Source organism: Trichosurus vulpecula, chromosome 2, assembly GCF_011100635.1.
Source record: "Trichosurus vulpecula isolate mTriVul1 chromosome 2, mTriVul1.pri, whole genome shotgun sequence".
In the NCBI taxonomy this organism is placed as follows: Eukaryota; Metazoa; Chordata; class Mammalia; order Diprotodontia; family Phalangeridae; genus Trichosurus; species Trichosurus vulpecula.
Genome location: NC_050574.1, coordinates 373,961,807 through 373,980,438, shown reverse-complemented (window position 1 = coordinate 373,980,438; position 18,632 = coordinate 373,961,807). Strand labels below are relative to the sequence as shown.

The 18,632-nt window shown below is 36.3% G+C and overlaps 1 protein-coding gene across 1 annotated transcript in view; it reads right to left on the bottom strand.

Annotated features, from left to right (window-relative positions):
* NCAM2 (neural cell adhesion molecule 2) overlaps positions 1-17,872 on the bottom strand; it is a 295,617-nt gene extending 277,745 nt beyond the window's left edge. Inside the window, exon 1 of the mRNA XM_036744902.1 lies at positions 17,536-17,872. Coding sequence (XP_036600797.1) covers positions 17,536-17,590 — 55 coding nt within the window. The 5' untranslated portion in view covers positions 17,591-17,872. The remainder of the gene's footprint in view (positions 1-17,535) is intronic.
* Positions 17,873-18,632: the final 760 nt, after the last annotated feature.

The following is an 18,632-nucleotide window of genomic DNA, read 5'->3' as shown; positions in this document are numbered from 1 at the left end:
CTATGGTCCATGGGGTCACAAAGAGTCAGAAATGACTGAACAACATACCTACATACCAAAGAAAACTATATTGAAATCATCAATCCACAATGTTGTACCCCATTCTCTCTGTGCTTTTTAACCTAAACTGGCAATTATCTATTCAGAGTTTCAGATTGCTTTCCTCTAGCTGATCCACCATTTTCATCAGTCTCTCCTCATATTCTTCTAGGACCTTTCTACAGATAAGGTAGATTAACATTTTTAGGTAGTTCATGTCTGCAATTACTTTCTCTACCAGTTGCTAGAAATTGGAAGATTTCCCCATGATGCCTTGGGGAATATGTTCAACTGGTAAAAATCCTTCTAGGCAGATAAAAGCCATCTTTTTCTTGTTTTCCTCTGCCACAGGCATCTAGCTACAGCATAATTCCAATACTGAGAATCACTTTCTTTCCTCATTCCTTCTCCTACTCACCAGTAAACAGTTCAGAGCATCTTGAATTTTTGTCATGGTAATCTGGTTTACTTTGGTCTTTTATTCAAAGTTCAAAACTCTATACATATTCTTCTTCCACGCCATACTATAAGTGATGTATATGAGCTGCTGGAATGATGATGATACCATTGACTGGTAGATATTTTAAATGATTTCTGAAGTTTTCCATCAAAGATAAAAACATTTTCCTATATCATTCCTAAGTCCTTGGAAATAAGTAAACTATACCATGTGTGTTGTTCACTAAGCACATTCCATGTCTCACTCATATAATGAGCTTCTGCTTCAACTCAGCATTAAACTCTTCTAGTAGTGAATCATCACTCGAGTCAATCAACTCAGAATCCTTGTCCATGTATCCCCAGCACCTAGCATAGCATCTGGCAGGTAGTAGTCACTTAATGAAAGCTTTATGATTGATTCCAGCTAGTGCTGATACATTGAAGATGTTCTTTGGGCTTGTGTATATAAGAGCCAAGGTGCCTACTTTCCTATTCATATCAACAATCTCTTTGGCAAACTCCAAGCTCCCCTTGATGTACCCTGGATGTGGGTAGTAGTTGTCACTCAGTCCACCAAACTCAAGCCATTCTAAAGGCTGTAATGTATTTTTTTAAAATATCTCTTATAAGATGACTAGAAAATGATGGTCACTCACACATCATGATCCAAAAGAGTTGTGTATTCCACATCATCAATATTAATATCTTGACGTGTAGGATCCTATGAATCCTGGTAAAATAAATTCATCAGCAACTGGTGATGAAGTCATGCTCATTGTTTTTATTGTCCAGGGTAACCCTCTATCATGATACTGCCTTCCTTTCCCAATTCTAGTCCTATAGGGAAGGGGAAAGGAAGGGAATAAGCATTTATATAATATCTATTATGTGTCACATATTGAGCTAAGGGTTTTTACATGTATTATCTCATTTGGTTCTCATAACAATCCTGCAAGGTAGGTGCTGCAAGGAAACTGAGACAAACAAAAATTAAATAACTTGCCCAGGGTTATACAGCTATCAAGTGTCTGAGGCCAGTTTTGAACTCAGTTCTTTCTTACTCTACACCCAGCATTCTATATAGTATGCCATCAACTGCCTCTACAAGCCTCAGCTTCCAAAGGGACATTCTGAAGCTGTGTCATTCTTACTCTAGAGCAGGGTCTTGAGGTCTTTTAACAAAGAACTGAAGCCTGTGGTTGTAGCTGTATACAGGGTGGGAAGTGTGGACCACAGATAAGCATACAGCTCCACTGCTTCTACTGTGGAGCAGGATCATGGATTTAGCCAACATATCAGGGCTAGCACCTGCAACTGAGTAACCAGAGCATGAAGATGGATGGGGGGTGGCCTTCAGTTCTATCACTCCAAACTTGTAATGCCTTCCAACTATCTTTCGATGGCTGGGGCCACCAGCTGTTTGCCAGAGCTCTGACTAGTGGCAAGGGTATGTCTCTTTGGTCTGACTCAAACCACAGTCAGAAATCTGCAAAGCTCAAACAGAGAAGGCAGTGATTCAAATGCAGCCTACATCAGACCACTTAGAGAAAGGTGCAAGATTACAACTTTCTGACCTGATTAATACATAGCATCCTTGAAAAATACATCCCTCAATGCCAGGAATAAAAAGCAGAAAGATCCAATATAACACAGATCAGGCCCAAATAAGGCTTTGACATTCTACCTAGGAGTGGACAGTTGGTCCTTTACACAAAGTTTCAAATCAAGAAGTAAGGCTTTAAGGACGAGTAAACCACAAAAGCAAGAATAAGACACTGAAAATAAAGACTTTTCATAGAGTCAAGGATGCCTAAGGCATAAACCCAGAAGAAGAGAATAACTCTATAACAAAGCAAAACACAGTTTGGCCAAAAGGTTAATGAGAAATTCTGGAAGAAATAAAGCAAGAGTTAAAAAGTGATATTAATGCAATGAGAACTCTAGGACTAGAAAAGAAAGTAAAACTCTCTCTAAAGGAAACACTTAGAAGGAGAAGTAATGGTTTAGTTCTAGGGTACAAAACCTTAGCCAAAACTCCATGAAGATTAGAATGGACCAAACATAAAACAATGGCTCCATGCAGAAATAAGAAATAATTGAAACAGAGACGAAATACTGAAAAATAGAACAAAATATAAGGTATCCTCTACTAAAAAATAATTGATGTAAGAAACAAGTTAAGGGGAAAAAATCTAATAACCATTGGACTGCCTGGAAATCATGATCAAAAGAAGACTGAGTATTAATTATCAAAGAAATAATTATGAATGAAAACTTCCCAGTCCCATTAGAACCAGAGGGAAAAGTGAAAGAAATGAAAAACCAAAATGAAAACTCCTAGAGATTCCATAGACAAAATCTAGAGGTTCCCGGTCAAAGAAAAAATACTGAAAGCAGACACAAAAGGATTGTGAGGACCAAGAAGCCACACTCAGAATTATACAAGATTTGGTAGCTAACACTTTAAAGGAGGGTTGTAATACAATCTTTCAAAAGGCAAAACATGCTATTATAACCAAGAATAATTGATACAGTAAAATTGAGTATAATCTTAAAGCAGTAAAAATGGATATTTAATGAAAAAGAGGATTTCCAGGAATACCTGGTGAAAAAAACCAGAGCTTATTAGAAACTTTGAAATGCAAACAGAAGAGTCAAGATACATAAAAAGGTAATTTGAGCAATTGGAATAGAAAATATGAAGATAAAGTATTGTCATTCTACTAGGGAAGAAAAAATCCTAATGTCATCAAGGGGCATAGAGGGAGTTAAAGACAGAAGGTCTGGGTGTGCTTTTGTTATGCTTTAATGATTTTAAAAGAAGAAAGGAAAGAGAAAGAAAAAAAGAATACACTGGGGAGGAAGATGATGAGAGGGTGAGAATTTGGTATCTTGAATGATACGGAAGCATAAGAAAAAAGATTATACAAACCTAAAGGCAAGGATGATAGGAGGGGATACTACTTGAATCTCGTTTTTATCTGAAACAATCAAAAAAGTAGAACACCTACATAAACGACGAACTTGGTACAGTAATACATTCAACCCAATAGAGACATAGGAGGGAAACAGAAGAGGAGGGGACTTAAGAAGGAGAGGATAACAGAGGATAAATGTGTGCTCTGAAATTGGGAAATGGGACCTTCCCTTACATGTGCCTGGAAGCAGGTTCACCAAGCCTCCACATAGGAACTCAGTACAGCATTTGGACAGCTCCAAAATCTCGGTCTTCACTCAATATACAAGGTTCAATCACCAAAAACAAAAAGTAAAAAAAAAAAAACAGAAGAAACAAAATTATCAGAACCTACTACACACAATTACATGCTAGAAAAATTGAAGATTTGGTTGGCTGGTTGTTTTCTAAAATACTAAGTCTTCCTATTTCTTTCAGACTAGTAATGCAGGAGCTATTCACAAGCCCAATCCTACTAATGATTAGCACAGGAGCTTTTCCAAACCAGGCTGGTGCACTCCTCCTCAGGCAATCTGGTGGCATCTTACTCCTGAAGGCTTACCACATTAATGCTGAACTTAGTGTGGACACCTCAGACTCAGTTCATGGCAACTCAGAACTTCCAAACCCATTAAAACCATGCCCAACTGGGATTTTTTAAAAATAGATTACTAATAAAAATATACAATGCTCAAATTAATAGAACATGAAGAAGAGACCTTACATAACACAATCATATATAGCTTAAAGAAAGGTTATTTCATATAATCAAAAAATGCTTTAAAAAGGATAAAAGGGAAAAGACCTAGGTGCAGATGAATTTACAGGTGAATTCTAAACAACATTTAACATCAATAACATAGTGCCTTTGCTATGCAAATTCAAGAACTAGGAAAGAAAAACTCTCCAAATTCCTTTTATGAAACAAGCATAGTCTTAATACCTACACCAGGAAACTATAAAACAAAGGAAGAAAACTAATATCATTAATGAATGAGGTAAAAATTTTAAAATAAAACCCTAGAAAAAGATTATAACATATGGTGATGTCACAATTAGAATCACACAAGACCTAGCAGTGGCATCACCAAAAGACCGCAGATCTTGGAACAGTATACATCAAAGAGCAAAAGAACGAGGCTTGTGGCTGAAAATATCATACCCAGCAAAGCTAAGCATAATTCTGAATGCAAAAAAATGGACATTTAATGAACTGTCAGCCTTTCAGGTCTTTGTTAATAAAAAACTTACACTTAATAGAAGATTTGACATACAAGAGCCAAAAGAAACATAAGATATATACCAAAGACCAATTACAAGGGACTCAACAAGGACAGATGGTTTACCTTCTATGTATGAAAAATGTGAAATGTATGTCTTAGATTGTTATTAGTAATTCGGTAGTTCATAAGAAAGATTGGGGTAGACCTGAGCATGATATGACTTCAAAAAGTAAAACCATTCAGGAACAGCTAAAAAGAGTAATTATCTTATACAAATGAGGTGCAAGAGGAAGAACCAATACAGAGGGATTAGACAGGGAAGGAGGGCTGTTAGTTTTGGAAACCTACTTTCATCAGGAATGGGTTTAAGAGGGGAACAATATATATACATCAAGAAGAGTATAAAAGTCTTCTAAATTCCGAAAGAAATAAAACGCTAAGGGGATAGGGAGAGGGGAGAGGATAAGGGAGGGATCTCTAGAGGGGAGAGTGAGAGAATAGGTTGAAGGGGAATATACAGGGATGCTTAATTGTAGCCTGGAGGTGGAGTGGGGGAAGAAGGGGGAAAAAGAACCAAGTAAAAAGTGTACAGCAGAGAACAAAAGAAAACCTACAAGAAAGCAAAGAAAAGATGGATACTCTTAACACAATACATAGTATTTAATATACAGGCTTTCCTGAACTGGAAATTTATTGCTATACATTTTGAATCCTCTCTTACGTTCTTCAGGGCAAAATGACATGCTTTTCTCTTTTCTTATTTTATATTTAAGCTTTAATATTTAAGTTTATGTTTCTTTTTCTTTTCTTAATATATATTTAAGATTTAAAAAAATTTTAAAAAATTTTAAAATTTTTAAAAAAGAAAAAAAGATTATAGCAAAATGCATGCAAAAATGTTTACTATGGCCAAATTTAATGTATACCCAAGAGACAAGGACAGTCCAAAATTTGGCAAACAATTCTTATGATTAATCATTAAAAACAAAACCAGCCCAAGATTACACCAATAAATGGAGGCGGGTGGGAGGGGAGCTTTTGACAAAAGACAATAATAACATAACGCTTTACTTATCTTACTTGATCTTCACAACAACCCTGTGAAGTATGCACTATTATGATCCTTCTTTTACAGATTAAGAAACAAAGGATTCAAACTCAGGTCTTTCTGCCTTCTGACACTTTATACCCTATGCCACCTAGCTGCCACAGTATAGCACTCATTTGTGCTAAAAAAAACATAAAAGGGGGTAGAACAAAACAAGACTATGAAACAGTAGTAGATAACGACCATTTTTAAGATGATAAAAAGTTTATATCTTGATCAAAGAGCTGCCACTTTTGCTGAGATTTATATAGAATTCTGGGGCTTTTCCAATGAGCTGTTAAAATTAGCTTAAGACTCCCACCCATTTTTTGTCTAAGATAAGGAATCAGAACAAGTAAAAAGGAACTTATAACACCTGCCCCTCCTGGTCTAGACATTCCTCTCTCTTTGTTTATTGATGTATCCACAACCAGACTTTGGCTGAGTAGTCATCTTTTGGCATGTAAATCTCCCTTCTCAATTGGTCCATTGTAAACTCTCCAAATGTAGGCTTAAAGTGATTCTCACAAGCCTAGTTTTGAAATGTAATTCTCTTTAGCGTGTTATCTCTATATGCCATACTTTTTCTCCAGTGTCTATCAGGTGCTTTGAGGTTTGGGTGAGAATCTGCCTATTCTTTGCCAAGAGGGTAAGATCAAAAATGAATTCTGTTTCTGATGGAACTGAAAACCATATAAGCTTTGTGAACATGCTAATCAGGGTTCAGAATTTTGTTCTGTTTTGTTTTAAATTCTGGGCTTGTGCTTAAAGCTGAGGTTTCGCCTCTTGATCTCTGGGTGTTAATAGTGCCAAACCTATCAAGAACTCCATGGATATTTTTCCCATAACATAGGAGTAAAACAAGAACTCCCCTGTCCACACTGTTATTTGACATGGTTCTAAAAATGTACCAGTAGTAATAAGAAAAAAATTAAAGTTATAAAATTATCTATATTTGCTGATATCAAGAAGTTCAGTACATTGTTTTCTCTTTCAACTTTTAAGGAAAATCTGTTTAGCTGTTTTACTTAGAGAACTCCAGAAAAATAGTAGCTTCAGTAAAGCAGGAGAGTTAAAAATAAACCCAGAAAAAATCACCAGTATTTACATAAAGCAATAACAAATTTCAGGAGAAGAGTAGAGAAAGGGAAATCCCATTCAAAATAACTACAAAATGCATAAAATACCTGGGAATCAGTCTACCAACACACACATTCAAGAACTATATCAATTCTATTATAAACATTCTTTAAAGAAATAATGAATGAAAGCTCAAATGAATGAAAAAGAACATAGAAAGTGCCTACTAAATGCAAAGCACATACAAAAACAAAAGTGAAAAAATCCCCCTGTCAAGGAGTTTATATTCTAATTGGGAGATTCAATACATATATGGGAGTGGGGCCGGGAAGGGAGTTTTGATATGGGGAGTTCCAGGGACTGTGAATGGAATCATAGGGCAGCCAACTGTCATTTCCTTTATGGCAGCAAAGGTTACATTAATTTGGTTACTGTTCCAAGAATAAGATGGTGAAAGCAGTGAGTGGGGACAGCAGGGCAAATGAGAAGATACCCAAGTTGGGTAGGCCCCAGATGCATGGAATGTGATGCACAAATTAGTTCAGTCAAAGTGGAATGAATTCTCCCAGGATGGGGGCCGTGGTCTCTGGAAGTCTGGGTCTGGCTGGCCTCTGTTGTTGAAAAGGAGAATGGGGAAAGGAACTTTGTCAGACCCTAATTTCCCCTCTGGATGACTCGATTGGTTAATTTAAATAACTGGTGGAATAGTCATCATTGCTCATAGGTAAGCCATTTAAATATATTATCAGTTGCTATACTGCTGAAATTAATTTACAGATTCAGTAATATACCAATGCAGTTTCTAAAAGGATACTTTATAAATCTAGACAAAACTATAATAAAATTCATTTGGAGCAGCAACAATCTTATAATCTCAAAAAAACCCAAGTAGGAATGAAGGGGGAATAGCACTTTACATCTCAAATTATATTATAAAGCAAGAATCACTAAAATTATGTTATAATGGTTAAAAACATGAATGGAACATAATAGATAAAGGTAGAATAATGAAAAATCACATTCAATAACATAGCAATTGAGATAAAAAATTAAATTAAATTTCTTATTTGACAAAAAGTACTGGGAAAAATGAAAAGTATTTCAGCAAAAATTAGGGTAAGATCAACATTTTACACCATATAAGATAATAAACTCTACACAGGCAATCTGACCATAAAAGGTACCACCACCCACTTCCCAAAATAGAACAGAACAAGATTAGGTATCTTTTACAGATATGGCTAAAGGAAGATTCTCAACTAAAAGAAGATCAGAAAAGATAAAAAAGGATCATTTCACTTACATTAAAGTCAAAAGCTTTTGCATAAAAATAAATCAGTGCATCTAGAATAAGGACGGAAGTTGATGATTAGCAACAAAACATTTGTAACAAATATCTCCAGAAAAGGTTATAATATTCAAGACATATGTATACACACACACACACATATGTATACACGGAGTTAATGAAGATATATAATCTGCAGAGCCTCATGAATAAATGGTCAAATAGATCGACAAAGTTTTCAAAGGAGAAATGCAAACTATTAATAACAATATGAAAACTTGCTCAAAATCACTAATAATAAAAGAATTGTAAATCAAAGGGTTTTATTTCATATCCAGCAAATTGGAAAACACAACAAAAGATGGAAACAGTTGATGGTGAAGGATTATGGGAAGTCAGACACATTAGTACACTGATGATAGAGCTATGGAATGATCAAACCCTTTGGGAAAGCAATTTGAAATTATGCAAGACAAACTGGTCATAAGACCAAAAAAAAGTTCCTTCTCTCTCTCTCTTTCTGTCTCTCTCTCTCTCTCTCTCTCTGTAGATAATGATATAATGTTGCCATAAAGTACTTCTTTGAATATATACATACATATATCTTTATAATGCCATATACTACATAGTATACATGTTATATGTCATACTATATAGTACAATGTATATATTACATGGTAACATATATCATATTATCCTGTATAATATATTATATGATATGATATAGTATGATATCTATGGATTAAAGGTGGAATAAAAACAATCAAACCTAATATTATTTAGTAGTATATATTATGCAGTATATAGTAATGCTTTATATGTAATACATACTTATATATGTAAAATACTATATAGTATATAGTATTAATAACATAATATATATCACATAATATATATTATACCAGACATATAATACACACTACTATATAAGCCACATAGTATATAAACAGTAAGTTACATAGAAAATGTGTGTGTATATATATTCACAGCAGCACTTTTATGGTACATATGTGTGTGCATTGATTATAACACTTTGATGGTAGCAAAGAGTTAAAAACAAAGCACATGTCCATTTATTGGACAATGGCTAAAAAACTGGCACATGTGTAACGGATTTTACCGCACAATAAGAAATTATGAACAACATAGAGAAACGAAGAAAGACTTATATGATGGAAAGTGAGATAAGCAGAACCAGGAAAAGAACATACACTATGATCACAATAACACTGAAATGAAAAAAAGTGGAAAAAAAGAGAACATTGTACTTAGGCACTCTCTCCCTTCTTTGCGATTTATACATTATAGGCTTGGTATATATGTCATAGTTTATACGTTAGTTGTTTTTCCTGAACTGCTTTCTTTCTCTCTCTTAAAAAAAATTAAACCTAAACTATATGCCAGGCACTCTGCTAAGCACTAGGGGAAACTAAGGGGGGAAGCCAGAAAGGAAGCAGAAAACAGGAGAGGAAGCAGAGGGAAGGTAACAGGCATGGAGACATGATGAAGGAATCCAAAGAAGTCTAAAAGCAATGTAGCTGCTGGGAAATGGGGAGAAGACTGTGCTGGGTCTGCTCCTTAAATAGAAGCCCTGGAGCCCATGATTCTGTCCTCTAATCAGAGGACCCAATCAGAGGAGCAGAGAGCACTGGTGAGATGTGAGTACCAAGGCAGATTCAATCTTGCAGGATGTTGGTTACAAGGGATGAATGAGTCTTTGTGTATAGGACAGTTGAGGGATTATATTCAGAAACAGAGGTGATTTAAGAACAAAATATCAATAAAAATAAGATAAAAAAGGAAATACATCATATATAGTAAAGGTTTTATTATTACTATAGGAGGCAATATTCCACTAAAGTCCTACTCTGATGCCTAATTACATATGGACGGTGAGCTTGGCTTCTCAAAACTGTGCAAAGAGATTAAAAAGTTATGTCAAGTAAGATCAGTCGAGCTGGGGAAGTGCTGATTATCAACCCAGAGAGGGTGTGTAAGTTTGTCATTTGAGAATGCATCTCACTAAATTTGGAGAGGATGATCACCAGGTAACGATAAATCCTTTCAGTTCCAGCAACTTACAGAACTCTTTAATAAGATATGGAAGTGTTGTGATCTTCTCTGGCAGAAAGGATCAGAGATCCCTGAAGGAGGAACTCCATAAACATTCTTGTTTAATTGACTGATTTTTTTAAATCCACCTGACTCAAATGTTCATTACTCAGAATTACAAAATCACATAATTTGAGTTGGAAAGAGACTCAGGAACCATCTAGTCCTACTCATACCCCAAAAGGAATCCCACTAAAACCAAAAATGAGCCATCCAGCCTCTCCTTGTAGACTCACATTAAGAGGAAGGCCATTCACCCTGTAGGCAGCCCATCTCTCTTTTAAACAGAAAGTTTTTTTTCTGACAAATTATTTTCACCAATTTCCCCATCTATTTCCCAATACCTGACTTTGAGTTATTTTCCTGGAACTAAGTCTAAATTGACCTCTTTGCAGTTTCTACCTATTGAACCTGACTCTGCCCTCTGAAGCAAAAAAACAATAAGTCCAATTTCTTTTCCATATTTGCCCTTCAGATATTTGAAAACAGCTATCAAGCTTCTTCCTCTCCTCTGGCTTCTCTTCCCTAAGCTAAACATCCCCCAGTTCTTTTAAATGGCTTTATACGAAATGGCCTAAAAGGTCCTTCCCTATCCTGGTTGCCTTCTGTGGCACCCAGAAATGAATGTATAACAATTGTCCTGATATGGTCTGACATAGTACAGAGAGACTAACACTTCCTTACTCCTGGAAGACATACCTCTCAATAGAGCCCAAGGTCACATTAGTTATTTTTTTGTTTGTTTTCTGACTCATGTTGAAATTGTAGTCCTCTAAAAATTCCCAGATTAAAGGTTCTTAACCTGTGGTCCATGGGCTCCTTAGGTTAATTAGATAGATTTCAGGTTGTCTGTGAACTTGGATAGGAAAAAAATGTACATATTTATTTTTGCTAACCTCCAACTGAAATTTAGCAATTCATTAAATTATTTAAAAATACTATTCTAAGAAAGGGTTCATAGGCTTCATTAGACTGCCTAAGGAGTCCATGATGCAGAAACAGTTTAAGGACCTTTCTTAGATCTTTTTCAAACAATCTTATCTAACCATGCCTTAGCTGTCTTGTACTTAGAATTTTTTGAACCCATATATAAGATTTTACATTTATATAATTTTTAGATTCAGTGCACTGGGCCAGCCGCCTCCCAAGATCTTTTTTGATTCATAATTATATCATTTAGTGGGTTAGGTGTCCCTTCCAGTTTTCTGCTACCTGCAAAGCAGATGAGCATGCCATCTATCCCTTTGAGTCCTTGATAAAAATGTTAAAGCACATGAAACTCCACTTGACTTCCTGTCCAGTTGATTGATTAAACTTAATGCAGTTAATGACTACTCTTTCAGTTCAGTCAGTTCAACTAGTTCCAAAATTTAACTAATTTTTTTATAATCTACTCCATATCCCTTCATCCTATCCACAAGAACAGGACAGGATGCTTTGTCAAATAACTTATTAAATTAAGGTAAATTATATCTGTATAATTTCTTTCTCTCTTTTAACATTTCTAAATAATCTTATCAAAAAAGGGAACAAGGCTACCTGTTTTTAATGAATCAATGCTTACTCTTTGTAATCACCACTTCCATTCCTATATGTTTATTAACTATCTCTTTAACATTACATGTAAGAATTTTCCCAGAAATCAATATTAACTTTACTGTCTTGTAGTTCACAAACTCTGTTCCTTTTTAGAAAATTCTCTAATCTTATGACACTTCTCACAATCTTGGTCATCTTTTCAAATATTATAGATAATAGCTCAGCAATCATACCCTCCAGTTCTTTCAGTACAGAAGGCTGTAAATCTGAGCCAAATAACTTTAATTCATAAAGGGAAAAAAGGTGCTTTTTTAGTACGTCCTTACTTATTTTGAGTATCAGCACCCTGTTAAATATTTTTGTTCTTTCACTTCTACTGCAAAATACATTCTACTTATCAGAGAAAACAAAAGTCAAAGTTTTTATTAAAGAGATAGTTGATGAACATTTAGAATGTAAGCAATAATTATGAAGAACCAGCATCGCTTCATCAAGAACAAATCATGACAGACTTTGGTTTCTTTGATGACAGGGTTACTAAACTGGAAGATATGGGGAATGCTATAAATATATTTAACCTAGACTTCAGAAAAGCTCTTGATAAAGTATGTATCACTTACAGAAAAGATGTAGAGATGTGGGCTAGACGGTAATGCAATTAGATAGATTCAGAACTGATTGGATTTTGGAACTAAAAGTTGTGAATGGTTCATTGTGAAAAGGGCTCAAAAAGTCTCTAGTGGTATTCATGGTATCTATCCTTGGCCTTGTGCTACTTATCATTACTATCAAAGACTTGGATAAAGACATAGATGGCATATTCATTAGATTTATAGGTTACACAAAGCTAGCTAACAAAGTCTGGATCCAAAGTGATCTTCAGAGTATTGGGCTAAATTTAAGAAGAACAGACTTAATAGGAATAAATGTCAAGTGTTACATTTGGGTACAAAAAAGTCAACTTCATGGACAAGATGGGAAGCATGGTTAGGCATAAGTCTGTCTGAAAAAGATCTAAGAGTTGTAATAGATTACAAGCTCATATTAAATGTGATATGAGCAAAAAAAATAATCTTGAGCTGCAGTCATAGCTTCCAGGAACAAAAAAAGTGACTGCCCCCTTCTTATTATGCCCTTATTATATCAATCCATAGCTAGAATGTTGTGTTCAGTTTGGGGCATGACAGTTTAAAAAAAGGAAATTGAAAAGCTGAAGAACATCCAGAGAAGGGCAAACAAGATAGTTAAGGGCCTTGAGTCCATATGAGCTAATCCGAGGAAGCTGATTGCGCAGTGGATATTGTGCTGGGCCTAGAGTTAGGAGACCCAAGTTCAAATCTAGCCTCAGACACTCACTAGCTGTGTGACCCTGAGTGAGTTACTTAACCTTTATGGAAGAGGGTTTGTTTAGACTTCTTTTCCTTGACTCCAAGAGGTAAAAACCAGAAGCAATAGGTGAAAGTTGTAAAGAAGAAAATTTAGGCTTGATTTCAGGGGAAAACTTACTAACCATTAGAGCAAACCAAATGTAAAATGGGTCTCTTGAGATATAGTGGGCTGCCTCTTTCTTGAGGACTCCAAGCAAAGGTTAACAACCACTTGTCGCTTATATAAAAGTGGAGATGACGTTCAGGTATATGGCCAACTAGCTGTCCACTAACTGTCCCTTCCAATTTGTAGATTTTGTCATTCTGAACTGAACCAATATGTATACTTTCTATTGTCAGTTACCATCATTCCACCCACCCCAAGCAGCAATCCTCTTTGATTTCCCCTTTCCCTCAACATAGCTCTCTGAATTCTGTTAGATTAAGTTAAAAACTCCAAAGTTTCAGTAATTTTAAGCTTTAATAGCTCAAAACACTAAGTCTGCACAAAGACTTTTGGGATACACTGTATATGTTGGGATAAGGAACAGCTTTAACAACACTATAGAATAACAGAGAAATTTTTCTCTTACAGTCTAATGCACATTCTGTCCTTAAGTTCCTTCACTGTAGAGATTGTGTCATTCTTTGCATTTGTATACCCACTGTCTACCACAATCCCTAGTGCATATTGATTACTTAATAAATTTTTGTTGATTGACAGCAGGAATAAAGAATTGGTCCTTAAAAATAAGTTAGCCATATCAAGTAGATATTTCCTATTCTTAACTGTAAATATGAAACAAAAAGGAACAAATTAATGAAAAATTAAGGAAACTTTGGGAGTATGAACTTGAAAAGTAGTTGAAACCTGCTGTGAATCAGTCTCAAGCTATTGCTATATATTTTGTAGTTCTGTCTCAGAGTTTAAATACATGGAAGAACAATAATAGAAATGTTACAGAATCTCTCTAGGTAAATCCAGACCTTGCTAGCTTCCATTAATCCTATAGAGTAGATAAAAGTTCTTTTCTGCTACTATCTAGACAAAACTTCCACTGAAAAAAGACATATACTGCTATTTTAAAAATTAGGTCTTGTTAGCTAATTATGATACTGACATGCTCCTAAGTCAAAGGTAAAAAAATGTTTTTACTTCTTTTATTTTCTCCTATTCAGCTGTTGTAGTTCAAAACAGCTTGACTTCTAAAATTTTCCTTTCTCCTAGTCCAACTGCATCCCACTTTCCAAAGCAATAGTTTCATAATACCAACTGCAAGCATATTGTTGGAAACATAAATAAAAAGCTGAGCTTTTAAGTGTTTCTAAGTGTAAGGATTTGGTACTCCATCCCTTCCTCCTTCCTTCCTTCACCCACCTCTCTTCAGTCAAGTAGCTACAGGATTTAAACTCAAATGATTAGGTATTAACACCCCTTATCTTTTTGTCAAGTGTGAATCTCAATTTCTCAATCTTGCTCTGGCTCTTCCTCTCCTTTTCCTTTCCCTCATCTCTTCTCTCTCCCTCTTCTGTCCCTCTCATTAAGTCAAAAGGGGCAGCAGTCATAGACAATCTGAAAAATTGACCCATCTTTGGAGGATTTAAATACTTAAGCTAGAGAATTAAGCCAGACTGAAGCTACTTGGCCAGTAGGAGACAGTCCATTCAGCAGCAAAAGAATCAATTGAAGACAATTCAAAGCACAACCAAGGGATACATACTCTCCAGACAAACACAGATATGGAGGACAGTCAATGGTGGCCCAAAGCAGCAATGGGCTGCAAGAAGAAAGAACATCAAGGCCCAACAGTATCACAGAAGTGAGTAGCTCTGACTACATGTGTTTCCAATACTTGTACCTTACTATCATTATATTCTAAGTTTATGCCCACTCTTATCATGGATGGTGTGAATTTATTTTTGAGAGAGTGTGCTGCAAGCTTCTGAAAATGTTTTGGAGCTATTGTTCTGAGTAAGCCATCTTAGTAAATGCTTCTGCTATGAAATCATTGTGTCACCTACCAGACGGCAAAGAGGAGACAAACTGGCGGGGCTCTAGCGTTAAGAGTGCATACTCACAGGGTTCCTGTATAACCTGAGAGTAGCAGCTGTCCTCTGAGGAACCAACCCAGGAGGGTAAGTGCAAGTTGAGGAAGTAGCCTAAAGGGGATGCTAGAGATAAACCCAAGGATCACTGACTGGCAGCTTTTCCTTGCCCCTATTTACAAAAGAATAAATAAAATTATGGGTTACACCAGACTCGTTTTCTAAAATAGTTCCCAGTGTTATGACTGGTACTTGCCAACATATCCCCCAATTACAGAATAAAACACAAGCATGTAAGATTAGGTAATTCTCCATTACAGTGAATTAGGAATCCTCCAGTTAAGCTATGATTCAGCTCCATATCTTCTCTGCAATTATTTGGTGCTTTAACTTATAATGGGCCTCTGTTAAGTTAGTTAAACCACAAGCTTATACCTATATGTGCACATCTGTGCTCACAGATGCAAATAATAGTTATATGTACATGCTTTTATATTTGCAAAAATATATAGGTATACACATATGTATGGTTATTAACAATATTTAAAGCTACATGTTTAAAAATTCCAACCTTCCTCTTGCATTTCCAAATTTCAGCTGCTTGATATCTGCAGTGTTGGATTCCCAAATGTGTCCATTGATTCCAATCAGCCACAAGTATAATCGTCTCTAACAATGTGCTTCCTATAATGTCTCCTTTCGTTATTTACAGGCAAATAAGTACAATTTCTCAGCGACTGCTTCTTATATTTGGAAAATTTATCCAAATCACAAATTTATATCTGACCACAATAAGCAGCTCTCCAATGCTGCAGCTTTTCTGCAGAACATAACAACATCTACTACTGCACCTTCACTACCATAGAAATGATTGTCATACAACAGCTTTGAATGGACTTATCTGTAATGATCTCAATAGTAGGATATTACAAATTCCATGTTATTAATGAAAAATATGAGCAACTCAGACACTTGATAAACACCACCACAATCTCAGCTTTTCCCTTCTTAGTTATGGCTATCTAGTCAGTCTCTATCCAATTGCATTATCCGGGCTCTACAGATCTGAGGAAGAAAAAGGTATGAGAACCAAAGCTTCATCAAAAATGTCAAGCTAGATTACATAAAGATAAAATATTGAAATTAGTGAGCATGTATGAGATAGAAATAATTTTTCCTTAACAAACCTGGAACAAACAAATCAAGCCCCCAGAAAGGTATTCTACCACCCCCTGTTGAAAGAAATGAACAGTACATTAGTGGGTAAGGTGAAAAGATAGCTTAGAATCCAGTACATTAAAATGTTCTGATTCATTTTATAATTTGATTTTTTTCTTCTGAATGACATGTTTATGCTACATTAAAAATATATCCCAATTCCCAATTTACAAATTGTTTAAATGAATGCAGTTGTAGCTTCTAAAGAAACACGCTTTAGACACATCCTGTGTCTTAAAATAAATGTCCAAACTTGTCTGGACAATTGAGATCATTGCTATTCATTTTTGATAAAAGGTCACCAAGAACATAGTTCTATCTCAACAAAAGCAGAATAAAAGCATATTTAATCTTTATGTAGGATAGATGCGGCTGTCACAAGAATCTCTCAAAGGCCAATTGTTCTGCTGTTGACTATTTTTAAATAGAGATAAAGGAAAAAAAAAACCTTAACCATAATCTATTTTATGAGACATTTTTCTAGATGCTTAGCATGTTAACATTTTAAGAAATTGAAAATGAATGGCTGCAATGCATCCCTAGTTTTACAAAGCCTTTGCTTTCCTTTACACAGCATCCAAGACCCTTCTTTTAGTTTCCAACAGAAATAAACTATCCTTATTCACTTCTTATTCAGAAAATGAGATCTTGAAAAAGAATCTCGAACTATTTCTTCTTAAACAACAGCGAGATTTCCTTCCAAAAAAGCAAGTTTAATGATCATAATATCTGTGACTTCGGGAAAAAAAACAACTAACACCTCCCTCTTTCTGCGGAATATTTTAAAACATTTAACATCGATACACATATAAATAATAACTACATTTTGGACAAAATTCAGTAAAAGAGGCGATTTCTTTAAAGAGGCAGTTTGTCACATCTTCCTGCTATTCCATCTTTCTCCAGTTCGGTCATTTTCCTTCTCTTATCTATACGGTTTAGGAAGGGATTCTAATTTTCAGTGTAAACAAAAAGGGGAGGGGGGCGAAGGTACTGCTTTAACTCTTTCATTTAATTTCTTCTGTCCCTCCATTATCTCTTTTTCTGGTTTATTGCTTTCTTGGTTTGAAGGGAGAAGGGACAGGTAAATGAAAAAAACACGACTGAACAACAGCCCTGCACACACAACGCGGTCCTACCTTGCCCGTTACTGACAAACAATCCCAGCAAGTAGAAGGCAAAGAAAAGGTTCATCTTCTGGAGATGACACTGATAGGCAGCTCCAAAAACCACTGTGTCCAAGAGAGAAGAAAAAAAAAAAACAACCCTCTGCTGCTGCTGCTGCTGTTGCTGCCGCCGCTGCTGCAGCTTGTGCAGAAGCGGCTGCCCACGATCCTTGCAAAGAGATTGCAAGCGCCTCTTCTTGCGGCACTCTAGCCAAGCAGGGGCTGAACTGGATAAGGAGGGAAGGGAAGGAGGAGAAGGTGGAGAGGGGAAAAGAGAACTTGTTTTGCGGATTGCACGAAGTATCCCTCCGCACGCAACATGATCAGGTGCACAGTGCCTAGAGAGGATTCGTCCGCGCCAGGATTCAGCCCAGTCGCGAAGCCCCTTCCCCCGCTCCCCCTTCTCTCCTCCCCCGCACCCCCCACCAGCTGGAGTAACCCCGGGGCAGGACATTCTGCGCCCGCGGACAAGGGCACCATGCTCACCCGCGAGCGTCCCAGCCTGGCCTTTTGGAAGGGCTTTCCTGACCTTCAGGGCAAGGCACTAGTACTGATCTCAACTAACTGATGTCTGTGCAAGAAGCTCCTGTAGCGTGGACAATGGCTGAACAGGGCTTGTGTCTGTGCAGTGTGTTTAGTAAGCGTGCATTTTACCACCTTTTCTGTTTTCAGTGTAACTTCTCTCCTGTCTTAATTCCCCAAAGCTCTGCCTGAGATGGAAAATTCAGGTTCTATCGCTTCCAAAGCTTCCATCCTGGGAGAGCAGAAAGGAAGACAATTCTCCATTTCCATTTACTGCGGTGGTGTCTGGGGTTCGGGACTATTCTGGGTTTTGAGAAAGAGTTTTACCAATATTTATTTTTCACCACTCTCTACGGTTGAGGTACTCAAAGATGAAAAGCACTTGTGGATGCTTAGTGATACGTCATGAGCCTGGAGAAACTCAAAGGGAAGCTACCTGGCAAAACCGCTTAAATCCCTTGCTTCAGATTTCATCCTTGCCCCCCAAATCCCACTAACACCATTCCAGATTCTTATCACAAAACTAGGCTTCCTCACTGCGTAATTAT